Below are 25,848 nucleotides of genomic sequence, written 5' to 3'. Positions count from 1 at the left end.
GGACAAATTCACTAATATAAAAATGTACAACATTCCAATGGGCTGTGCTGTACACTACATGAATTACTACTTTAGCTACTGCATAAATCCCAGTACACAACCCATTACAATCTGGTGATACTAAAAGAAACACAAACAAATGAGAAATCATTCCACATTTTTACTGAAACTGGAACACTTTGAGACATTGTTTTACAGCTGTCTATGACTAAGGTTGCTAGTACCAAAAGTACTGCATCCGTAAAATGTTATTTTACTTATATGCTGCTGGAAAATACGTACAACGAATCTTGCTATACCTTGTGTATTTTCGAATATATTCAGGTGAGCACCATTAACACCGCCATAACAAGTTCAAAACAAAAAACAACACATTGATTGTCATTGAGCTCCTATGATCAATGAAAGAACATCATTCACCTGCTGACAACCAAATCTCTCTTCTTTCCAAAAGCTAACATAGCCCTTGATTCAGGAACAAACCACCGTTTAACACATTTCCTGAATTTAAATATATGTTACAGAAGTCAAGAAAAAAACATGTATTTTGGCAAACCTTTCAATTATTAAAATGAACATAAACTAAATATTAGTGACTTGAACAAGAAAGTATGATTTACCAATTTAAGACAACTTTTACAACTGGGCCTGCAACTGACATTTCCTGTACTATAGTAAACGTCCATGTTTGGACTGGCCAGCCCGCTGCTATAAGTGCTTTATTAGTGATTGTCTGATTGAACCTCTTATTAACTATTGGACCACATGTCATACTACCATAGGAAGGAGGAGGACACATGTCACACTGATTTAATGTGGGGTTCTGTGTAGAACAGCTTGAGGATGGCATGTAGGCCTTCACCGGCCCTCTGCTGGCCCCAGCAGAGCCCTCGCCCCTCATTCCCCCTGGCCCTGCATCTGTTTGCAGAAGGCCTCAAACTGCTGCTGCTCCAGCTCCGTCATCACCTTGTTCAGAGCGTAGATCTGGAGTAAAGCAGAGGAAACAGCAATACAGTGAGATGAGAGCGCACACACAACAGAGAAACCCAATACAAATGTACTGCAAGAAATTAATGTGTGAACACATTAGACACCAAGAAATGATGGCCGCACAGTATATTAAAAGCAGTGTTGCAGGGTATATTTTCCAACAAATTTCTGCAATTTGCTTGTTGGTAGTGAAGATTTCAACTGTTATTAATTGTATTAATGTTGTTTGGTATCACAAAACGGAATGTAATACGAAAAAGTAGGTACTATTTTAGCGGTTTGCTATTGATTCTCATTTCCTCCAGAATTGGGGAGAGACGGACCCGCATTGAGACCCTTGAGAATAGAGACTAGTAAGACAGTGTTCAGCAGATTATACAGATTCATTGATATTATATATAGTTAGTATATGCTACACGTGAACCTCCTAAGATGGCGCAATTTGATTGGTTCGCTATCTCGGGATATTGGGCATCATCACATGATTGACATCTCAAACTCGATAATGTTTTCATCGCAAAATGTCCGCTAATAACTAATAAGCCGCTAATAAAAACAAATAAATCCCGGCGAAAAGTGTTCACTTGTAGTATATACTAAAACATTTAATTAACAATTATTCACCTCAGGCTCCGTGAATAGTGGGGAATGGCCCCCTCAATCTTCGGTCTCGGGGGCTATTCCCCAGTATTCACTTCGCCTTCGGCGATTAATTGTTAATTAATAGCCAAGTCAAGTCTTTATTAATACAAAACCACACAAATCGTCGGAAATTCATTTAGGTGATTCGGCTCACACAGTATAGCCTACAAAACCACACAGAACAAGGTAGATAACAAGTCTGACTGGACACACACAAAATACATCTTATTAAAACTAGACACATGTGTTGATAGATAGATAGATAGATAGATAGATAGATAATTAAATATGTGCTTTTATTTGCCTTGCGGAGCCAGCCAGTCCTGTGCACGTATGTATATTAGCCATGTGCGCTAACACAAGAACGACGTAATGTTGAGAAGTCATACTAAAAACAGATAGCAAGCCAAAGCTAAACCAGACTTTATCAATCACATAATTTGGGCCCATTCTAACTTATGGTAAAATATGCTATTCTTTAAAGGCCCACTATGCAACTTTTTTAGCCAAAATTACATTAAGTATGCAGGTTGAGAGTTTTGCTGATGGTTCTGCATCCATTTCTGGGTCGATTGGTGGGTGTGTCATTTACCCATGTCGCCTCTCCAGTGAAAAAGCGCATATGCAACTTGCTCTGCTCGGACCGGGACATTCCGGATATGACGCAGGGGAAGTATCCTCGAAAATGTAGTAAGATTGTAGTTTCGAAAATGCTTTACGGCACAGACACACACCCAAACATTAAACCGGCTATATATAAACAGCCAGTTGCGAGGCAATTGTTGCATTCATCATGGATCAATCGACTGATAAGGGACCCAAGAGGCGACCGTCGGTGGAACAAAATAAGAATGGACCAGAAAAGAGATCAGACACGAGTGAAAGGGGAACTATGCAACTTTTTTGTCTTGATTTACCTTAATATAACAGGCTAAGAGTCATTGCGATGGTTCTATTATACATTTTTGTTCGATTGTTCGTTGTTTCGACTCACCCTTGCGCATCTTGGCGGAGAAAAGGAATATGTTTCTGCCGGCGACCCGCCGCCCACTCTCGCGGGAGTCTCGGGTCTCGCGAAGTAACGAATTGCTTTACGGCACAAACCCCCATACACGGAACCGGCTCGATATAAACACAAGTCACTAAGGGATTGTTATATTCATCATAAATCAGCCGACTAAAAAGAGACAGAGAAACCCAATGTCGGAGGAACAGAAGAAGAGAAAAGGGAGACTGACCGGCAGGGAGGCCAGACACGAGTAAACTTTGTTTACAAATCAGACGCCGACTCGGTCGTGTTGCTTTTGAAATTAAAAGTACCCTTGGTTGCCCTTCGTCTTCGTGGTATTCTTGATGTTGATAGTCTCTGTACAAATGTGTTTGCTCAACCATTTTGTTGTGAGCCCTGTAAAAATTGTTTTCTCGACCGTTTTGTTGTGAGCCCTGTATGTTTCTAGCTTGCTTGGTTGCAACCAGGGCTGTGGTGGTCAAATTAGAGGTGGGTAAACTATGAATTTTGTGATCAGACCGACCTCGACACAACGCAAAGTGTTGCGATTCTGTAAGGCTAGCCTGGCTATATTCCATTATGTTATCAATTAGTCATATTAAATCAATCAATGACAGTCAATGAATGTGTTTGTAGTTTATTCAAGTTATTCAAATTTCAACAGTAAAGAAAGGTATGTGTAGATTAAGAACTATATCTATGGCATGTGTGTATGTGTGTGTATTAGTATGCATGCTTTTCACAGTAGTGCCCAGAGGTCCTCATGTCCTCCACGTCAGGTCCTGCCTTGCAGGGGCGTGTTCTGGGGTTCATGGCTCCCCTGTGCTTCACCAGCCAGGACTTCACATACGTGTTGGATTGAACTATGTGGTGGCTGAGTGGTGGGCCATTCAGTTGAATAAACATCAAGGACGACACTGTGACCATGAAGTGCAGACTGCATCTCAGGGGGCACACTATGATGTTCATTAAGCTGAACCCCCTCTCACACTCAGCAGTGCTAACTGGAATGAGATGGTCGATATTCAGGAGTGGTGCAAGGTTTTCTGGAATGATGCTTGAGTTATCCTTAAAATCCCTATAGCCTTCAAGAATTTTTCTGTCATCAAGTCTGAACCTTTGGGCAAGTTGTTTCAACTTGGATTCCCCATACAGTTCCTCTAGTCTAGGGGAACAGGCCAGTTTGCTGGGAAAATAACTAATAAAATAAAAATATTGATAAATATTTGTATCGATTTAACCGCCAACCGCCCGAATTTAATTAAAATATATATTTTTGTCGCGTCATCCGCCCGATCCACGGTTCAGCTGCGGAGTCCACGGCTGCAACCGCCAACCTCGCATCTCCAAATTGAGGCTTTAACATAGCGACCGAGCTATAGCGAAGTTGATACGCCAAAACCGAAGTTTGATATGGATAGTAAAACTCTGACTGACTTTCGCTCACCTTGACAGGGGCAGTACACGGATAGCATGACTACGCATTGGCCAATCTGAATGCTCGTAGTCATTTAATAGTTCGTCAAGTAAAATTGATTTATAAATCACAAAAACAACTCATGTGAATTGATCATCTTCAGTCTTACTTTGTACTTGAGGCCTTTTTCGGGCTTCTGTGGGAGTGGGAGCACTCGAAGGTCTCTTCAAAAATCGCCTGATATCCATGGCTTATCAATGACAGGTAGACAGGCATGATAATCCACAACGCGTAGGGCCATGTGTTTACATACTTCCTGTTTACATATTTTCCTGGATCCTGATTGGTGTCGCCGCCGCAGCCGCAAGGCACTGATTGGAGGGTCACAGACCATAATAGCATAGGCCTACAGCGCAGATGAAAATGATTCAGATTACAGCGTTTATTTGTTCAACAATTTGAAACTTTGTTTTAGGTGTTTTAAAATGATACTAAATTTATTTCCGATTATTCCAATGGCAGAATACAAGGCACAGGGAACTTTGAAGTTCGTAATCGCCACTTAGAGGTGCGTAAACGCTATTTCCTAAATTCCAGAGGTGCGTAAACGTCGTTTACGTGCGTTTACCCTCCACTACAGCCCTGGTTGCAACCATATAAACACCTTTGTTTCCATGGGTGTTTTGCTGTTCTTCTGTCTCGTCCCCCAGATACAGACTGAATCCCCGAATCCGGGTTGTTTATTTAGATTATTATGTTGGCCAAACCTCTTACACTGATTGTTCTGTTGAACCTAAGCTAAAACAATTATAATCTAGGATATAAATTCACACCGTCAACTATAAAAAAGGATGGATTTATGTTTATTGCAATACAAATACACCCTTTTAAAAATGTATAACCTTGCCTACACTTTATGAACATCTACTTCGGACATGGCTCCACGCATTCGCCGGCTTCTTTGAAAACAAATGCACATGGCTCGCGTGGAAGTGCATGGGGAAGGGTCAACGAGTTGTTACGACAGTGTTGTGAAATATCTACTACGAAGCTCTAGGGGGCGCTGTGTAGAGAAATGTGCGTGCCAAAACCAAGAAAACAGCGAAGAAATGCCCGAAGTTGCATAGTGGGCCTTTAAATCTTTGCAGTGACTGAAGGTTGATGATAAAACGGATTGTTTTGCATAAGATGAGTGTGTGCGTGTGTCCTTTCCGGCTTCGGCATACTGCATGGTTATGAAGGCCTTGTGGTTAGTTATGGTCGTAGTGAAGCTGCCTAGCCTTGGAGTTGGATAAGTTGGTATGCATTGCTGTTCATTGACTAGCTGCAGCGCTCGTTGCTAAATGATAGCAACTCTCCACTCATTCTCCTCTTACCATGCATTTAATTTGCTTGGACCGCCATCAGTTCTCGGCAATTCCTCATTCGCCCTCTCACGTCCGACAGGTTCGAAATGATACTGCTGTGGGCCATCATACATGTTGTTTGTGGTTCTTGCCACCTCTTAAGACGCCATAGTTCTAGTACTAGACTGAGGCTACCTTCCACCACGCCTCCCCAACGTGACGTCATCGCCAAATGGCGTTAGATAACACCCGTTACTGCCAAAAACGCCAAAAACTGGACTTTAACACTATTTGAGACATTTTATAAATAATATATATTTTGAGTTATTTTTGTACCCATTAATCAAAACTCCCAGTTAACTTGCACGTAGGCCTTTAATATAACACAACTACAAACTAATGAATGGTGGAAGCACAGTATAATAATATGAAACACATTTAGAAACAAAGGGATGCTGGCAGAACAGTATAACAATATACAATAACATATCCCGTGGTTTCTAATTGTCTTGTTATATATTATTCTACAACACAAAGAAACTAAGGGATGCCATCAGCCCAGTAGGATCATGTCTAACAGCATGGTCGATGGGGGTGAGTAGGATCATGTCTAACAACATGGTCGATGGGGGTGAGTAGGATCATGTATAACAGTCAGGGGATGAGTAGGATCATGTCTAACAATGCGATGGGTGGGGGTTAGCAGGATCCTATCCAACAGTGCGGATAGTGGGGGCGAGTAGGAACATGCCCAACAGTGTGGTTGGTAAGTAGGATCGTGTCCAACAGTGTGGATGGTGGGGGTGAGCTCACCTCGGCCCTTTGCCTCTGCTTCACCTCCTGCTGGGCGGACCTCTGCTTGGCGCGGTCTCCTCTGGTCGGGGTGGAGTTCAGCTTCGGCTTGTCTTTCCGGCAGGCAGGCTCCATGGGTCAGCTTTCTGAACCAACCTGCCAGACATTAGTAGGGATGGTGAGTAAGTTGTACGCTATGCAAGGCTGAAGTAACCCGGGTGAAAGCTTGGAAAGTTAACCTGCAATTGATGGACGATAACAACAAATCAGAGGTGACGTTTTCATACTTAATAACAGGCATCTTCATACTCACCAGGAGCTGGGTAATCTCAAGCAATGTCGTTATCTAGAAGGTAGTTGAGGAGGATGCAATAGTATATAGTAGCTTGTTGTATGAGGTCGGCGTCAGCGCTCTGAAGTGGACGGTGTGCTCGGTAAATAGAGCCGATCGGAAGCCTGAGGCCCGCTGCAGAGGTTCCGCTCTCATACGAAAGGTACATACCGCCCCCTACTGCACCGGACACGCAGCGTACATCACCATGCTTTATAAATCCACATTCTGTGCTATTTAATGTTCAGGATATATTAATATGCTTGAATATGAGTGTGTGTGTGTGTATATATATATATATATATATATATATAAAATACATAATATAAAATGCTGTTTAAGGTAAACATTACCCATGTGACATTTAGTAATTATGTTTGTTAACGTTATTACACTAGTCAAATTTGTCATAGGATCACATACTGTAACTCTTCAGTTCATATCCAAGAGGATATTACAGTCACATAATCCAACATTGTATTCTTAATGTAAGAAAGTTAGTATTGTTTCAGTAACGCTAGTCGGTGGGCCTTGTGAGGAGTGAAAACCACCTGACCCAGAGAGGTTCACCACCAGTATGGCCGGAACATTATTCCGCTCTACCTCAGCTCATCGTAGTTCTCCTGGGGCCCATCACCTCTACAGGAACAAAGTCTGGATTCAGAGCTTCATAATGATGATTATGAAGGAACCAGCCCCATTCCATCTGAACCTTGCATTCAGCCTTGTAAGAGCAACAGCCTATCACAGGGAGATTCCAACTCCCCTGTTTATATCTGTAAGGGATGTCACAGAAAACACATTGTATGTTATACTAACCCACTGGCCGGTTAACATAAACATAAGTTTGCTAATGAAAGCTAATCTGACGTCTGGTGTATCAGACTTAGTGCGCTCCATCCTGTCTATGCAGAGGAAACTACAAAATCACTGACGTTTGCGGTCGAGTAAGGACAAAATTTGAATAAGTAACCAAAGTCATCTTTATTCTTTCAAAAAGCTTAGATAAAGCATTTCCATGTAAAATAAACGAATTACATTGGTTTAATGCAATATGGTGCAAAGGTCAACCGCAGCATTTGATATATCCAACAGCATAAACTAATACAGCAAATGCATGCAAGGCAAGTAAAGGCATTTTTTTATCAACGTTTCATATAATTCAAGTTGGAAGCACAAACCATGGTTATTTTAGAGGTTTTTGTAATCATATTAAAATCTTTTAGATTAATTATATGTATTTTAGGATCATACTATTAGTTTATATTCCCGTTACAATTGGAATATGAACAATATTCTATTATTGTTCAAGTTGAAGATGTTAAGTTATGGTATTAATTGTATTATATAATCTTTAATATTATTAGCGTACATAATGGTGAATTATGTCTTGGTACTTTACAAACCCTTCAAAAAACCCTCAAATATTTTAAGAGAATTGTAGCTAATATCTATATTATGAGTTACATGACATTTCCGTTAGAAACTTGTTTTTAGAACATCTAAGGCACTGAATGGCACAGCATACAGCTCTATTAAGCATGCTTATCAGACTGACTGACTGGTTGACAATATTCATGTTGTAAACTGCTACAGGTCCATACGAAAATAAGGTGTGGTTTTATTGCTGTGATGCAATGTAATCGGTTTTTAGACAGTTAGACACTGAAGTAAGCAACACAACGCTCGGACCCTTTTAGAATAGGTCATTTAAATACACAACATGGTCATAAACGAGTACTTTACCCCACGATCAGCTCCCAGATATTGGAGTGGACCTTGTCCTTCATTCTTTGGTTTTGATAAACTCTTTAAAAATATATCTCTCTATTTATGGCTTATACTGAGGCTCAAGGATATGACAAACAAAGAAGCAGAACGATGACAACACTGACTCTGAGATGTCCAAACCAGGACAATAACAAACATGGCGATCAGAGCAGCCTCAGCTGAAGTCTCGGTTGGACAGGACCAGGGGGGCCACCAGCGTCCAGGTGTAGATGGCCAGACACACCCAGCTGGAGGAGATCTTCACCCACACCGTGGGCCACTTGCTGGTCAAGGCGGTGTACTCTGCGTCAGGGCTGGTGCCACAAACAAGGAACATCCACGCTTAACGACCCCTTATGACTCATGATTAAGGAGCCACAGACACTCAAAATGAAGGCATTCCTAATCTTCCTCACGAAAGGTTAGGATTGGACTAAGAGTGACATTCAAACTGTGGTTCAGAGGTGAGACCCAGATGGGTTGTAGGATGGGCACAAACTATCTTTAAATATATTTTTTAATCAAAAATACATCAAATCAGTTTTAATTGATCACTAATATGTGTCGACATATTCGAAGAAGAAGAAAAGAGAAACACTTTAAAGCGGAACAATATGTTAATGGTCTCACTTTTTGTGACATGGTAAAAAAACAACGTGAAACATTTAGTGGGTCCTAGGACACAAAAGTACCTCAACGTTATCAAAAAGTCTGGGGTCCACATTAAGTCACTTCCCAGCCAGTGTGTCCGTGTGTGCATGTGTGTGTGTTGGTTTGTGTGTGTATGTGTTTGTGTGCATGTGCGTTTGTGTGTGTTGGTCTGTCTATGTGTGCACGTGTGTGTGTTTAGGCATGTGTGTGTATGCAGTGTGTGTCTCAGCGCGGCCCCACTGACCTGTACCAGTTGGTGAGTGTCATCATGATGTAGAGCGAGGCCAGCAGCAGCATGAAATGGAAGAAGGAGTAGCTGTACTGCACCAGGTCCTGCTCGTTGTCCCGCACGCGCCGCGGACCCTCCCCCTCCTCCCCCGACAGCTCGCCCGCCCTGCCCTCGCTCTCCGCCAGCACGGCCGAGTCCCTGGACGCCATGGTCAGCTTGTTCACCTGGCTGGTGTTGGAGGAGCGGATGCTGCAGGAGGGTGAAGGACAGAAGGTAAGGTCCACAAAATGGAGGGAACTCCATTTTATGAAGGTCCTATTCATCTCTACAGGCCAGGAATCACAGCTAAAATGTCTGATTCATTTATCTTTGTGTTATCTGTACATAACGCACGCCCGGCTCCCATTGTCCACTGGGAGGAGCGCGGGGGGGCTAGGGCAGCAGGGAGCTCCCACTGTCCACTCTGAGGGATGAGCTCCGTTTAGGAGCTGGAGGGATGAGGAGGACCACTGGGGAAGGGATGAGGACTCATGCACTTTAAAACTATGATAATGGACTATTTGAGTACTAAAGGCACATGTGCAAATATTGAACATTGCTGGTGATCATGTTGAGATGATTTTAAATTGCCAATTGTTTGTTTTTTTGTTGTATGTTGTCTGCTTTTTAATGTATATTTTATGTTGAACTATATGCTGCTATCTTGGCCAGGACTCCCTTGTAAAAGAGATACTGAATCTCAATGGGATTATTCCTGGTAAAATAAAGGTAAAATAAAAATGGTGTCATACAGAGGCAGGCAGTCAGCTAGAACAGATAATATCACAGAGGATTGAGCATAGCTGTATTACATCCTGGCAATCCTAACAAAACACTCAAATTTCTTAGTGTGGGGACAGGCCAGTGCCTCTCCAACTGATACCAGGTGTTATTTCCAACAATCCTCGATTTGTTTATTTCCCTGCAAGAAGACAAACCAAATGGCAGATCCCAGGCCTTCTGGGAGCTAGCCAGGGTCATGTACCTTATCAAGGGAGACACGGCATCTGTTCTTTATTTTTTATTATTCACGCTTTCTTTTGTGTAATACTCGCCCCCAAACCTTTGGTTCAGTGATAGGAGGGAACAACAGCCAAGGAGCACGTCTGGAGACTGCTCCTCACCATAGTTCCACCCGTGTCTGTACGTTGCTGTATTACGACGAAAATACACAAAGCAGTCTCTCACCTTAGATATACACTGAAATCTAAGAAATGAGAGCTCTTGAAGCTTACCTACTGCCCCTTTAAGACAGGCACAGCTAATCAGAGAGGCACAGCGAGAGAGAGAGAGAACACACACACACATACACATATACATACACATACATACATATACCGTATACATTTAAACCATATATAAACATTTATCTTCACTAGGGAAGACTGTAGTGTGTATATATTGTGGCACCCCGTTCTCCCAATGAGCCGGGTTCCACGTATAAACCAGGCTTGGCAGTGAGGGTTAAAGCATCCCTGTGTGGCATCCCTAGCGGGATGCCACACTCCTCCACCCTTTGTCCAAGCCTCGGGTAGACAGGGGACCCGCCCCGGCAGGTATCTCGGCATTCCTGGCGACGGCGTTCCTGGCGACGGCGTCCCTGGCGGCGGCGTCCCTGGCGGCGGCGTCCCTGGCGGCGGCGTCAGCTGCCGCATCTCTTGCCGCGACGGCGTCCCTGGCGGCGGCGTCCCTGGCGGCGGCGTCAGCTGCCGCATCTCTTGCCGCGACGGCGTCCCTGGCGGCGGCGTCCCTGGCGGCGTCAGCTGCCGCATCTCTTGCCGTGACGGCGTCCCTGGCGGCGGCGTCCCTTGCAGGGTCGGCTGCCGCATCTCTTGCCGTGGCGGCCACTGCATCTCTTGCCGCGGCGGCCACTGCATCTCTTGCCGCGGCGGCCACTGCATCTCTTGCCGCTGCGGCCACGTCTCCGGCTGCGCCGTCTCCGGCTGCGCCGTCTCTCGCTGCGGCGGTGGCGTCCCTCGCTGCGGCGGCGTCGGCGTCTCTCGCTGCGGCGGCGTCGGCGTCTCTCGGGGCGGCGGCGGTGTCTCTTGCGGCGGCGGCGGCGTCTGTCCCGTCCGGGTTCTGTCCCGTCCGGGTTCACTGCCCGCATCCTCCACCATATGTGGCAACCCGGTCCTCGATGTCGCCGGGTTCCAAGCATAAACCACGCTTGGCAGTGAGGGTTAAAGCCTCATTCGGCATTTATTGCATATATCTGAGACAATACATTACACTCGCGGTCTCTAGGGCCTCCGTGGGCCTCTAGCCTCTTCCTCGCTCCCGTTCCTTGTCTTTCCAAATGTCAGTCCTCGTGCTCCTCTTAAAATGGCTCCTCAGCTTTCGGCCAGGTGTCCCCCAATCTCGCTGATTGGGAAGAGAGTGATGCTCTTCGTCACCACTCAAGTGGGTGGCGGCGGTATACGCCGTCAATCACCCCACCTCGGACCAGCCCGGGCCGAGGTTTAAGTGGCGGGATGCCACAATATATATATTCATATATATATATATATATATATTCATATATATATATATATATCAGTGGAGGCTTCTCCATTGAGGAGAGGGAGGAAGATCCTCCCTAACATTGTTGAGAATAAAAAATGTAGATTGCCCAGACTATTGTAATGAATTAATGCCCTTAAATATGACTACTTTATTGCCTTTGAATATATAATGTTCGTTTCCCTGGGTAAAGGGACATTAGCACCCCCTATCGCCTATTGACAATTACTTCAGGGAGGAACGTCCTCCGGAAGCCGCCGTCCACTCCCATTCATTTTCCCGAAAGTACTGGCGGCCGGTGGATAACATGGGTTTCAATGGGAGAGAGGAGGAAAATCCTCCTCTGAGTGGGTGGGACCTTAAGGGGTATGATTCGCGCAAAAATCTATCCGTCTGCGCTATGAACCAATAAGCAGGATCCCTGGATGTTGAGCAGTGTTGCCAGATTGGTCCGATTTCCCACCCAATTGGGCTACTTTTAACCATGTTAGGCTGGAAAGATCATCATTGGGCGTGAAATCTGCCCAATCTGGCAACGCTGTCGATAGCAAACCCGGTCTGCATTGCCGCGGTGTTCAGTCTGAAAGACGCAGAGCAAGTGAAATCTGCGATAGCGCGATCCTAAATGCACAATGGAAACATTGGAAACGGAGGACATTGTTAACGTCTTATTACAAAAAGCATTCCATTCATTCAGTTACAGTGCTAAGTTAGCGACCAAAGAAAGAGGTAGACCACTTCCCAAAATCAAGGTCACCAGAAGTAATGGCAACCTCAGTGTTGTGAGTGCTACATGGTTTGCTAGGTACGCATGACTTACTGGTAGCATTACAAGCAATTGTAACTGAAAATAAACATAGCTAAATAACTTCAGTCAGTGAGGGCAAAAATAGGCCCAATGATAGGCCCAGATTTTTTGATTTACTTTTACAAATCAATAGTAGGCCTGATTTGACTAATATGCTTTGCATCCTTTCCTTCTCAAATTACAGTGATGCCACTGGTGGCTTTGTATACATTTTGTTCACATAACTCCCTCCCTGCTATTTTGTAGTTCACCAAAACACCCTGAAACAACTTGAGTCTCACATTCTTATGCCACCATACACCAACAGTGCAAGCATGCCAATGGCAACCAAGCGCGCAGTCCTTCCTCCCTCACTTTAAAAACCACCAGCCGCCACTGATATATATATATATATATGTATATATATATATATACATACATATATACCCAGAAATATATACATATATATACTGTTACGTGGTAGTGCTGGGTCTTGTGCTGTTTTTGTTTGTTTTGCACTGATGTCTTGCTTTTGCCTCATGCACTCAATCATTTCAATCCCCTCCTGGAGCCGGAGCATTGTGGCTGCAGGTTGCTGTTTGGCTCGCCCTGATTGTTGGCGCCGCCCCCACACATATTAAGCCAAGTGGAAGATGGCGGCTCACTCTCTCTCCTCTGAGCACAGACGCTGGCACACTTGTACCTTTTGTCAATTCTGTTAAAAATATCATATTTGTTGTTGCTCTTGGTGGTTACTTTCTGCACGTTAAGGTAAGAGCAAGCGTAGCTATATAGTTTCCACTATTTTATTTTGTCCGCTGTCGGGCACGGAAGCTAGATAAGCTGAACCTCCCAGGCAGTTAGCGTGAGGTTTTTCCTTTGCATTTTTCCCTTTCTGTTATGTGGTAATCGCCTAGGCCTTTTTTGGCCGACGTTTTTTTTTTGGTTTGCTGTTACTGGTTTTACTTGTGGGAAACCTTACGATCATTGTCAACCATAAAGCATCGTTTTCCCCAAAAACCCTGTCGTCTGCCTCTATGTTCGGTTGTCCAAAGGGTGTTGATTTTATGTTTGTTGGACACCGTAACAATACACACACACACACGTACATACATACATACATACATACATACATACATACATACATACATACATACATACATACATACATACATGCATACATACATACATACATACATACATACATACATACATACATACATACATACATACATACATACATCAATTTATATATATATTTGGGCTCGGTGATTAATCAAATTTCAATCTCGATTTCGATTTTAGCGTCAAACGATCACAAAACTAATGTAATCGATTTTTTGATTTTATTTAAAAAAATTATGTTTTGAAGAATACGAACAGCTGGATACTAGGGATGGGCGTGAGGAATCGATTACTCAAGTATTCCTCGTTACAAATGAACTCGGTTGGTGGACAGGCAAACTCGAGTTTGCATATACACACACAAAGTTTTCTGAAGCAAATGTATCAATTTTCTGTCGGCGCCACTAACGCATGCCGTGGGCACAAAGCAAATGAAATGTATCCATTTCTGTGTGGCGCATTCAGTGCCGTGTGCAGGCACGCCAGAATTCAAAAAGTTAAGAGATGGCGGTTAAAGCAAAGCGCAGCGAAGAATTGAAATACATTAAAGAAATAGGAGATCATAAGGTGAAATGTAAAATATGCCAAGCGAAATCGAGCTACCAGAAAGTACTATGCGGCAACATATGCTCCTGAAACACAACGGTGAGTTCAGGAAAGCAGACCCGCAGCAACCAAGTGTGTCGGCTATTTTCACCGCCACAAGACGCAGCTTTAATCCCGGCCGTGTAGAGAAGATCACAACGCTGAGTATTTCTATAGTACATTTGCTGCCGTTTTATTTGCAGCTTTAAATTATTTGCAATGGTTAGGCTACTTGTTTTGTTTTTGTTTTTTTTAAACTGTTACATGCCTTGGTTCGATGTGATTTAAATTGTGAGACGTATATTTATTTTTTTGAGGAAAATGTTTTTTGAACGTTTGCAATAATAAATAATGAATACTCTGATAACTCTGACTGTTTTGATGGAGAATAAGCATTACATGTTTGGTTGGTAATATTGCCTTTAATCATCAGGCCTATTTCTGCTGCAGATGCGTTGCATTCTAAAAATAGATTTGATTAAACAAGTACTCGATTGATCCTCGAGGAATTCCTTCGATCACTCGAGTTTGGAATTTATTACTCGTGCCCATCCCTACTGGATACATATCTGTACTTTATTTTAGATTTGAACATTTCTTTTTGAACATTTTGTGTATTTCTTTAAGGAGAAATTTCAAAGTTCTCAGTTACAAAGTATTTTTGGGAGAGACATGCTGAATAAATACATCATGTTTTCAAGCTCGTTTGAATAATCGGGATTTCTATATTGACCAAAATAATATGTTTTTTTCGAGCAGCCCTAATATATATATATATATATATATATATATATATATATATATATATACACCACACATATACTTATGGATCCACCCATGGCTACAGGGCCCAGCGGGGGTTGGACGTCCCTACCTGGAGTAGAGGATGCAGAGGATGAAGATGGCCAGACCCACCACGCTCTGGCCGTCCCACCACTGCAGGTGGGGGGCGGTGAGGACGGGCTCCTCCGTGCCCACGATGATCACCAATGTCTGGTTCTCCAGCTCCAGGGGGGCTGTGCTGGGGGCCGCAATCTGCTGGAAAATGCTGAGCAGGCCCGGGTTACAGACGGGGTCTGGGAGGGGCAGAGGGAACGGACCCTTTGTTCAATAAACACGCTTCGTCTGATGAGCCACCAAGAAAGACGAAATACATTATGTAAGCAGCTTCACACAAGTTCTGTTGTGGGCCTGATTAGTGAATGATCTGAAGGTGTGTTGTGTGTGTGTTGGTGTGTGACTGCGTATGTGTCTGGGTGTGTGCGTATTTGTATATTTATGTGTGTGTGAAAGTATTTGTGGTTCATGCATGTGTTCGTGTGTGCCTTTTGTGTGTGTGTGCTGCTCCTCACCAGGTTCGTTAGTCATGGCCGACCAGGTCAGAAACATGGTGTACAGGGTGATGATGGACGACTGAAGGAGACCAGACCGCGGTTGAGACTCCTGGGAACACAAGAGAGGAAGTAGGGATGCGTTTATAAACCGTACCACAGTGTTATGAACCAGTTCATCAGGATCCACACGGAGGTCAGACTGCGTACCTGCACCCTGGGAAGCACAGAGAGGACTGACGCCACAAGGCAGAGACACAGGTTGAAGCTGATGAAGAACTTGTTGATAGTGCAGTCGTCCGGCTTGGTGTAGTAGGAGTAGAACAGCGCCACAGCCACCAGGGACATGACGTAGTTGAAGAGCGTCACCCCAAGCAGCGCTGCAGGGGCACACGGGGCAGAGCCATGTGAACTAGCCAGACAACGCGTACGTGTACGGATCATGGCTGCCACGTGTATTCTGTGACCGTTTGGTGCGTCGGTCACACACGTTGACGCACACGTCCGCAAGATGCAATACTGACACGAAAGTTGGGGACGATGGAGAGATTAAACAGTGACCACGAGGTCAGAGTCTGGGAAGTTATAATTAGCATGGCGGAAAGTTTCGAGGAGAGACTGTCAGACCCCGTCCGCAATTTCCCACACGTGTATGATAACACTTTAAGACGGTGGCAGAAAAATTCTGCCACCGTCTTAAAAGTAGTAAAACGTTCAGTTCTTCCTCTACCAGCGTCTCTATGTTGTTTATTTACATGACGACGCAATACAGGTGCTTTTGCACGATTTCCGGATCGGATGTTACTGTGGTCTGCCCCAAGTGGAGACCTCAACTATCAGGCGCTCTCGCCGCGTAATGCTGCAGCAGTCTGCACACAGGACACAGCAGGTCGCATAAGCTTACGCTTGGTGCTACAGCAAGTCTAAACCAGCCCTGAAACCACAGTGCGGAAACCACAGTGCGGAAACCATTGTACGACCTCCTTTGAACCACTGGGAAACAAAAGCACTGCTGGATTAATGGTGACACATGTCTTGAAAAGTTTATCCTAATAATAATATAAAATATACAACCTTGTTTACTTTGATATTAGTTCATTTAAGATGCCGTTACATACATTCTCCTAGCCCTGGAGATGAATCCCTACCTCTCTCCAAGGGAAAGGCGTTAAGATAGCGAGCCATCCCCCTGCCCCTGTTGCCTCAGAGTCTGATACCGTGCCCCGCCGTCTTAACCGAGCAGATTACTTTGGTCCTTTGGTATAACTGTTGTTACTATGACTTGTAACAACAAGTCTTAGTAACAGACTTGTTATTACAAGTCTGTTACAAAGAGAGAGACCCACTGAGACCGATAGTGGGTCCCCAGAGAGACCTACTGTCTCTCTGGAGATGCTTGGTACACACTGCATGAGAGTATTCTGATGATCCTCCTCCATTAAACCAAATGGACCGATCAGAGACACACACACTGAGAGAGAGAGAGAGAGAGAGAGAGAGAGAGAGAGAGAGAGAGAGAGAGAGAAAGAGAGCGAGAGAGAGAGAGAGAGAGAGAGAGAGAGAGGAGAGAGAGAGAGAGAGAAAGAGAGAGAGAGAGAAAGAGAGAGAGAGAGAGAGAGAGAGAGAGAGAGAGAGAGAGAGAGAGAGAGAGAGAAAAAAAAGCGGTGTGAGGTCCACTTTGTTTGGGTCCCATGTCTATCTCAAGCCTCGAGCCAAGAGTTTTAAATCCAAACACATACATACAAATCTACAATACATCCTAGACTCCTACATCCTAGAATAATAATAATAATAATAATATAATTGTGGGGGGACGTGTGACGTCTAGCCTGCAGGGGGAGTATGGGCAGGTTGGGAGCGCACCGGATTGGCTGGGGGGGGAGGGGTTGGACCTGAGTGTGAGCAGGTGTCAGCACTCAGGCCAATCAGGAATGTTTGTATATATGTGCCTCCTCTGTGGTTAGTGAAAAAAAACGGGGAGCAGAGAGAGAGAGGCAGAGGCGATCGCCACCCGAGATCGCCTGGAACACATCCTGTGACCGCTTGGAGCGGAGTTATGATTTACATCCAAGGAACTATGTTTTGTTGGACTGAGCGAGCTAAATAAAATGACTTTTCAGTTGGAAGAAGCAAACCTGGTGTCCAAGCGCTCTGTGAACCTGCTACAATAATCTTGAATAGAATCTAACAATCAATCAGCCACTACAAATGTGCAACACTCGTTCCTATGAACGGTGACCCAGTGGTCTGTACTGGGGGGGGTGGCTGACCTGCGTACCAGCCCCTGGGGTTCCCCGTCTCCATCCTGTCCACCCAGGCCTCGTTCCAGGAGTGGGCAAAGTCCACCAGCAGCACCAGCTGGATGAGAATGAAGAAGAACGCTCCCGATGTGCCCACTGCAAACCACGCTACGAGTAGAGGAATACCAACCAATAAGACAGCAAACTGAGGCACCACACATTTAATACCAAATATGTTCATGTGTCATTTTAATCTTGAGGTAATTTCAATGTATTTAGTTTTAACAAATGCAATGTACACACTGAGGATACACACAGAAGCACTTGTTTAAAGAAAAATATAAAAAGTTTTTCAAGAAATAAGGTTGTATTTGTGTCTGCAAAAAAAGGAAAAAAGAGCCTGGGAAATATGAATCTTTGATGACCTTTTCTAATAAAGTGTAACTGAATAATGACTGAATCATTTTTCTTTCTTCCAGAATCTGATTCCTTACTTCTAGTGAAAGCCCCATCAGGAATGTAAAAGGCACCGACTATGAGAGCCACGATGGCAGCGATCTTAAAGAACCAAAACCTGGGAGGAGCACAGAGAAAACTATTCATTTTTGACACTACAGACTAACAGAACATAGTGACATCTTTTCCAGGCCACACCACTGAGGATGTTTCAGCTGTGTCCAATCTGACCTAATGTGAGACATTTGCACATTAAAGGATTCATCCACACCACACAGGTTTGAAGAGTTAGTATTCATGCAAGAAAGATAATCGATTTAACCGAGTTGATCAGACTCATGCGGACATGTTCCCACAGTCCGGTCAGACCCAGGGAGGCAGAGGGTCAGAATGCATCTGTCAGCTCAAGAGCAGCCCCCTCAAACTAACTACAACTAACTTCCGTGTTGATGGAAGTCCTATTGATTGAGGAGATTTAGTCAGCGTAGCTTCATATAAGCGTAAGCATCTCACAAATACATGGAAGTTGGCTTGTATACTGTAGAAGAGTATACCTAATGATAGAGAGAGAGAGAGAGAGAGAGAGAGAGAGAGAGAGAGAGAGAGAGAGAGAGAGAGAGAGAGAGAGAGAGAGAGAGAGAGAGAGAGAGAGAGAGAGAGAGAGAGAGAGAGAGAGAGAGAGAGAGAGAGAGATCAGGGTACGTATTTCTTATTTCTAAGCTGTTCGTATGGATTCTGCGTATTTTCGTCATAGCAGTAATTCTTGAGGTCGGATCAGAGGATCGAATATATGGATTATTGCAGGATGTAATTCAGCAAGGGACAGATTTAGGTTGAATATTCTATAGTGAAGGTGGTAGGAGCAGTCTCCAGACGTGCTCCTTAGCTGTTGATCCCTCTTCTCACCCCAGAGCTAGGATAATACAAAAGAAAGCATGAATCACAAAGGAACAGATGCAGTCCCTCCCTTCATAAGGTACATGACCCTGGCTTTGACCTAGAAGGCCTGGGACCTTTGTTTCGTCCTTGTAAGGAAATAAACAAATGGAGGATTGTTGGAAATAACACCTTGTATCAGTTGGAGAGGCACTGGCCTGTCACAACACTAAGAATTGTGAACACAGAGAGACAATAGAATACTCCAACATTCTACACTAGGTTTGAGCTATGCGTCCAAAGTGACCAGGGAGAGGTTCACATCTTCTCAGGGGGCTGCAGGAAGACACAAAAATGTAAGAAGTAGCCTCTTAAATACAATGTTTGAATGAAAGAATCTGAATCAGAAATGAAATAAAATCATTTTGTTTCTAATGGAGCAGGCAATTCTCTGCTCGCTTTTTGTAAGACTCCTGTCTTCTCAGGACACGGAGATCCAAAGCCATTACTGTGCGTCTGTCCGCCCGCAGACTGCAGCGGTCCAGACGTGGCCTTGTGCTTTTGGTTTAGGATATTAATGTTATCCAGAACTGTTCCTTATGGGTCGCATTTATACACTTTAATATACTGTGAGGCACAGGTACTCTAGTCTACGCGGCTCCAGTAGGCCCTACCCGTTGTGCAGCGCGGCGCGGCCGTCCCGGCTGCTCTTGATGTTGAAGGTGAGCAGGGCGAACAGCAGAAAGAACAGGCTCATGCCGAAGCACACGCGGTACACCGCCTTGTAGCCCACCAGCAGGTCACACCTCAGCGGGCCCCCGAGGCCCGGGGCCGAGGGGCCCGCCCCACCCTCACACAGCCCAGGGACCTACCGCCGCCAGAGACACACACACACACACACACACAAGGCAGACACACACACAAGGCAGACATGCACACAACGCAGACACACACACAAAAACAAACGCACAAAAGCACAAGCACACACACTCACACAAACGTAAACGTACGCACACGTTATTGCATGTGAGAACATTGAGTTAGAGGGATGGCCTCAATAAGGTTTAGCTTCAGTAACCCAGGCCTCCTGATTCATCCTGCTTGATCAGAGTCACATGGTCTGCAAAGCCAGCTGATGCATCATTACAGACAGAGAATACACAGAGACAGACAGACAGGCAAGTCATACACACAGCCAGACAGGCAGACAGAGAAACAGACAGACAGGAAGATAGATAGACAGACAGGCAGACAGGTAGTCAGACAGACAGACAGATGGACAGGTAGACAGACAGAAAGGTAGACAGATAGCCAGACAGGCCTACTGAGAGACAGACAGATGGGTAGACAGACAGCCAGATAGACAGCCAGACAGGTAGACAGACAGACAGACAGACAGACAGACAGACAGACAGACAGACAGACAGACAGGTAGACACATAGCCAGACAGGCAGACTGAGCGACAGTCAGATGGGTAGACAGACAGCCAGACAGACAGACAGGTAGTCAGACAGACAGACAGACAGACATGTAGTCAGACACTCAGGTAGACAGACAGACAGACAGACAGACAGACAGACAGACAGACAGACAGACAGACAGACAGACAGACAGACAGGTAGTCAGACAGGTAGTCAGACAGACAGACAGACAGACAGACAGACAGACAGACAGACAGACAGACAGACAGACAGACAGACAGACAGACAGGTAGACACATAGCCAGACAGGCAGACTGAGCGACAGTCAGACGGGTAGACAGACAGCCAGACAGACAGACAGGTAGTCAGACAGCCAGACAGAAAGACAGGTAGACAGACAGGTAATCAGACAGACGGACAGACATGTAGTCAGAAAGACAGGTAGTCAGACAGACAGACAGACAGACAGACAGACAGACAGACAGACAGACAGACAGACAGACAGACAGACAGACAGACAGGTAGACAGACAGGTAGTCAGACAGACAGGTAGACAGACATGTAGTCAGACAGACAGACAGACAGACAGACAGACAGGTAGACAGACGGACAGAGTCACAGGGCGCTATCTTCCTGACCCGTCTGAGCTGCTGGTCCACGCCGGGGGCCAGCATGATGCAGGCCACCACAGTGCCCAGCAGCAGGATGGAGGCGTAGATGACCCGGGTCACCGTGGAGGTCCTGCTGTTGGGGCAGCAGCTGCACACCAGGCAGGAGGCACTGCTGCACAGGCAGGGCACCTGGCCGGGCAGAGAGGGCTGAGGTCACTAGACGGCTGGCACACAGGTCACAAACACAGCCTCGTACACTAGGCACACAGCCTCCCACAGGCGGCCTCACACACACACACACACACACACACACACACACACACACACACACACACACACACACACACACACACACACACACACACCACCTCACACACAGCTTCACACACACACACACACACACACACACAAACACGGCCTCACACACACATATTACACACACACACACAGCCACACAAACACACACCGCCTCATACACACACACACACAGTCTCTCACACACACACACACACACACGGCCTCACACACACAAGGCCTCACACACACAGTCTCACACACACATCCACACACACACAAACACGGCCTCACACAACCAACACAACTTCTAGTCTAGGTATCTAATATACTTCCCATGAATAGAATATCTATCATGTTTCAATGCAGTAGAATGTCACTGTGGAGCTAAAGTTGAGAAGCGCTGAAATTATTTAGTCTGGTTCATTATTATGAACAAACTTACGAACTCTAAGCAGTGTGCAGCTGGATTACAACGCTATGCTTTGCCTGTTGGGCCAGACGTGACCGACTAACTGTCTGTTGAGAGTTTGAAACGGATAGGACTGATGGTCTGTTTGTGGTGAAGAGGGGGACCTTACCAACACGCGTTGGTCTGTGGTACAAGCCTGTACCATAGACACCTGACTGAGGCTTCAGAGAAAAACCCTGGTTTCACTGAAGTGCAAACAAAATGCATGCATAGTGCCATCTGCCAAACACACACAAACATACGCAAACACAAACACACACTCAAACACACACACACACACACACACACACACACACACACACACATACACAAACACTAGATGTCTTGTAGGTTTGGACCTTCACTTGTCCATTATGTTTGAAGACCGAAAAAGGAAAATATTGATAAACAATTATATAAAGTAATAATCTCCCTTTTATAAAATATGACTGATGAGAACATATTGCTTTTTCTATTCCTGTGTGTTTGGTGGGTCCTTCCTCCACCTCACCTCCCCAGGCCTCGACCATCACATGACACAGGCCTGATGCTCCACGTTCATCACACTGATATCACACTTATAGTTTCAGATCTAAATGTATAAAGATGTATTCTTATATAAAATAAACCCTATTCCAAAATAATCCTACGTAGTTATATGTTGGGGTGTGCAGCTGAATGTTAGGAAGAGAAAATGGAAGACAGAACGACAGAAAAACAGGCAGACAGGCTTAAGGAAGCCAGTAGGTCAACACGATAACAGCCACCAAGCAGCCTACCGGCCCACAACACACCTGTCGCTTGGAGCAGCTCAACTTTTTATTTCACTTGAATTCATCGTTCATTTTTGTCGAAAATAATTCAGTTAAATGTTTCCATCAACAAAACAATGATTTGTATTGAGTTTAATTATTGAGCTGAGTGAAATTATTAGAAAAATACCATTTTAAAAGCCCTACTATGAATCTCAGTTGTAGCATACATCACTGTTTTCATAATTAGGATTATAGAATAAGAAAAACTTTATGTAATTATAATATGCCATCCATTCAGGTTGATCCTGTTATTCCTTTCAGCCTTCAGCCTCTAGGATGCAGGAGTGCTGGAAGCCTATTAGGCTCCAGCAGGACACCACGTTAATCCATTGATCACGTGGACGCGGAGGACCTGTGCATCAGGAGGAATCTTTGGTCAACACGTGTGTTGAGTGCGTTCTCGTTTGGCGTCATGAGACTGGCCTACCAAAGTGTCTTCTTTTGACATGTCTGTCGGTGTTATGTCGGTCATGGCCTTATGCCCTTTAGACAACCAAAAGACAAACACAACCCAGCCGGCTGCTAACGGGAGGAACAGCGCGTAAAGAACCGGTATCACACATCACGGAGAACCTATCCAACAAATGTGACTCTTGAGACGCACTAGTGGTGCGCATAGAGGTGATCTTCACACACATTGACCCAGTTGGACTGCGCGCCACCGCTCCTAATGCGCCATGACGCACGGCTAGTAGCCTACAGCACAATAATAGCAGAAACCTGGCCAATGGGAAGATGAAACACAACATGAGATCATATTCAATACTTTGACTCACCCAGCTAGCGCATGAGAGAGCTGCCAGTACAGCTGCCATCCCCGTGGAGTCAGCGCACTGGAGCGCAGAATGAAGTCCTTCTCTTACTGGAGTAAACCCCGTTCCTTATCTTGCCCTCCAGGTTGGGTTTACAACCGTGTTACTAAACCACGTGAATGAGATGTTTTATCCAAATATCTGGTATATCTGAATATATGAGGTCTCACGGATAGTGATGAAATATGCACTGTCTGTCACTGTTTCTCTTCAGTCCAACTGTCAATCACTCCTCCAGGCGTCGATTGATGTCATTACGCACTAACTGGTGTGTTCCAGATTCCTCGGACGCCAGCCTTCCGAGGGGCAAGTCGGGAAATCTCCCAGCTTTCTTGCGGCATTTCTCGGAGGCACCGCCCCCTTTTTGTCTTCATCTCAACAAAAATGGTTGCGCCCGTAAAGAGATATATTTTCTTGGTATTTGTACCACGTTGGTCATCTTAACGTTTTATATTGCTGCTTTATTCCGGTCACCAGTTAATGCGTGCAATACAATGTTAAGTTTTGTCTTTTGTTTTTTGGGCTGGTTTGCTGAGAGGCTAATGTAGCTAACAATAAATAACGAATAGCCAATTTCATGACCCAATCACAAAGACAAACGGTTCGCTTTGCACCTCGGAAGGCTGGTGCCCGTGGCATCTGGATCACTTGTGATCCACATGCGCATGAATACAGGCACACAAACACATGCATGCGCGCGCACACACACACACACACACACACACACACACACACACACACACACACACACACACACACACACACACACACACACACACACACACACACACACACACACACACATGTTGCTTAAATTCTTGGTGCTACTACCACCAAGATCTGCTACCACCACCAAGATCTGCTAATCACACATTGGACTTTTATTATTCTAAAATAATCACATTTTAATTGGTTATGTATTTGATTAGCCTATGGTCCAAATGGTGTATCTGATGCCAACAGTTTTTTGTAACACTGTTGTAACGATGTCACAACCAAATATAATAATTATTGTGTGAGCGTTTGTAATAATAATTTCTATATTTTGTTACAGCGTCAGCATAGAAAATACATAAGCGTGTTGTTTCTTCCCTCTAGTGGTGTGTGTCGTGTATTTCAGTGGTTCTCAAGTTGTCAAACCTCATAACCCACATGGTTTGTTAGTTCATGAAAAAATGATTTACTTGTATTGCAGTAATTGACAATGCTTTCAGGCATTGCTAAAGACAATGAGCGAACAAAAGGCTGCAACAATTAGGGCTAAACTCAATGCAAAAGCCATTGATCCATTATTCAATTGATAATTGATGGACTTCAAAGATTAAGGTTTGCCATCTGTTCTGCCACCCACTTCATTAGGCCCCCGACCAGTCTGCTGGGATTGGAACCACTGGGGGAATTTAGTAAAGAGAGAGAGAGAGAGAGAGAGAGAGAGAGAGAGAGAGAGAGAGAGAGAGAGAGAGAGAGAGAGAGAGAGAGAGAGAGAGAGAGAGAGAGAGAGAGAGAGAGAGAGAGAGAGAGAGAGAGAGAGAGAGTGTGCAGGAAGCAGGTTTTCTAGGTTGTAGCCAATGTTTATATCTGAAACACAAATGCTGGGCTGTGTATCTCAGTCAGATCTGTCATTACATTTCCTTCCTGGCATTTTTCACTGCAGAAAAAAACAAACATTTTCAACAGATTGATTAGCTCTTTTTTGTGGTCAGCTGCGGTGAAATCAAGAAGCTGTGGCAGAGGTGTATTTGAACGGACCAGACCTCAGACAGGGTCTGCTCGTTCTACAGTCTCAGTCTGTCATGCTTTTCAGCCTGGAGGGATGGACCACAAATATCCATCATTATTAGCAGAATTAATAAGGTTATCAAATCACAACATATTGATCTGGCTACACCCCATCCCTGTCATGGTTCTCTTAGGGTTAAGATGCTGTTGCCCCTGGCTCTAAGTGTGTTCCGTTAGGGTTTATTTTTTTTATTGTTTAAAGGGATCCCCATTAGCTGTCATACACACACATACACACAAGCACACAAACAAACACATTGGACTGCATATGGCAGTTTTTCAAAGTGGTTTACCAAGTGTTTACTAAACCAGTTTCTATGCTATTTCTGAAGGTAACAACATGACTATTTTCGGTTGGCTGCTGGTGAGGCCTGCAGTGCATCTGAACCATGCCAGCTCCGCCCGTGGGCCCATTTCTTGTGTACGTAGGGACCAGGGGGTCCAGTAGGGCCTGTGTCCTCTCCCCCGCTTTCCAGTGGTCTGCATAGTGATCCTCACACATCATCAATCTCCCCACGTCCCAGCATGTGGCAACCAACGCACGGTGCC

At 44.8% G+C, this 25,848-nt stretch overlaps 3 protein-coding genes across 3 annotated transcripts in view; all 3 read right to left on the bottom strand.

Annotated features, from left to right (window-relative positions):
- Positions 1-228: 228 nt before the first annotated feature.
- Positions 229-6,710, bottom strand: svbp (small vasohibin binding protein). Its single transcript, XM_056604777.1, has 3 exons — positions 6,510-6,710; positions 6,218-6,352; positions 229-984 (listed from the first exon to the last, which is right to left on the bottom strand). The coding sequence occupies exons 2-3, from the start codon at positions 6,329-6,331 to the stop codon at positions 898-900; spliced, it is 201 nt and encodes a 66-aa protein (XP_056460752.1). The 5' UTR covers positions 6,332-6,352; positions 6,510-6,710; the 3' UTR covers positions 229-897.
- Positions 6,711-6,931: 221 nt separating this feature from the next.
- Positions 6,932-24,145, bottom strand: LOC130395200 (serine incorporator 3-like). Its single transcript, XM_056604771.1, has 10 exons — positions 23,485-24,145; positions 21,176-21,337; positions 19,790-19,983; positions 18,278-18,357; positions 17,814-17,951; positions 15,754-15,923; positions 15,565-15,655; positions 15,087-15,288; positions 9,193-9,426; positions 6,932-8,611 (listed from the first exon to the last, which is right to left on the bottom strand). The coding sequence occupies exons 1-10, from the start codon at positions 23,521-23,523 to the stop codon at positions 8,473-8,475; spliced, it is 1,449 nt and encodes a 482-aa protein (XP_056460746.1). The 5' UTR covers positions 23,524-24,145; the 3' UTR covers positions 6,932-8,472.
- The window catches only part of LOC130395366 (serine/threonine-protein kinase 35-like), a 45,201-nt gene continuing 40,669 nt past the window's right edge, over positions 21,317-25,848 (bottom strand). Inside the window, exon 3 of the mRNA XM_056604774.1 lies at positions 21,317-21,337. The gene's annotated coding sequence lies outside the window, so the exon portion shown is untranslated. The remainder of the gene's footprint in view (positions 21,338-25,848) is intronic.

The sequence above is a fragment of the Gadus chalcogrammus genome, chromosome 1, assembly GCF_026213295.1.
Source record: "Gadus chalcogrammus isolate NIFS_2021 chromosome 1, NIFS_Gcha_1.0, whole genome shotgun sequence".
NCBI classification, from domain to species: Eukaryota; Metazoa; Chordata; class Actinopteri; order Gadiformes; family Gadidae; genus Gadus; species Gadus chalcogrammus.
Note: the sequence above shows the minus strand (reverse complement) of the source record. Positions and strands in the feature narration are given on the sequence as shown.

What these genes read in the sequence shown, in the direction of transcription:
- svbp (XM_056604777.1), bottom strand. Translation starts at nt 6,331, where the DNA reads ATGGAGCCTGCCTGCCGGAAAGACAAGCCGAAGCTGAACTCCACCCCG. An exon ending in AGCAGAGGCAAAGGGCCGAG is followed by an intron (nt 985 to 6,217) that starts GTGAGCTCACCC and finishes GCTTTACTCCAG; the next exon opens with ATCTACGCTCTGAACAAGGT.
- LOC130395200 (XM_056604771.1), bottom strand. Translation starts at nt 23,523, where the DNA reads ATGGCAGCTGTACTGGCAGCTCTCTCATGCGCTAGCTGG. An exon ending in TGGACCAGCAGCTCAGACGG is followed by an intron (nt 19,984 to 21,175) that starts GTCAGGAAGATA and finishes TGGCGGCGGTAG; the next exon opens with GTCCCTGGGCTGTGTGAGGG. An exon ending in GGCCATGACTAACGAACCTG is followed by an intron (nt 15,289 to 15,564) that starts GTGAGGAGCAGC and finishes TGCCCCTCCCAG; the next exon opens with ACCCCGTCTGTAACCCGGGC.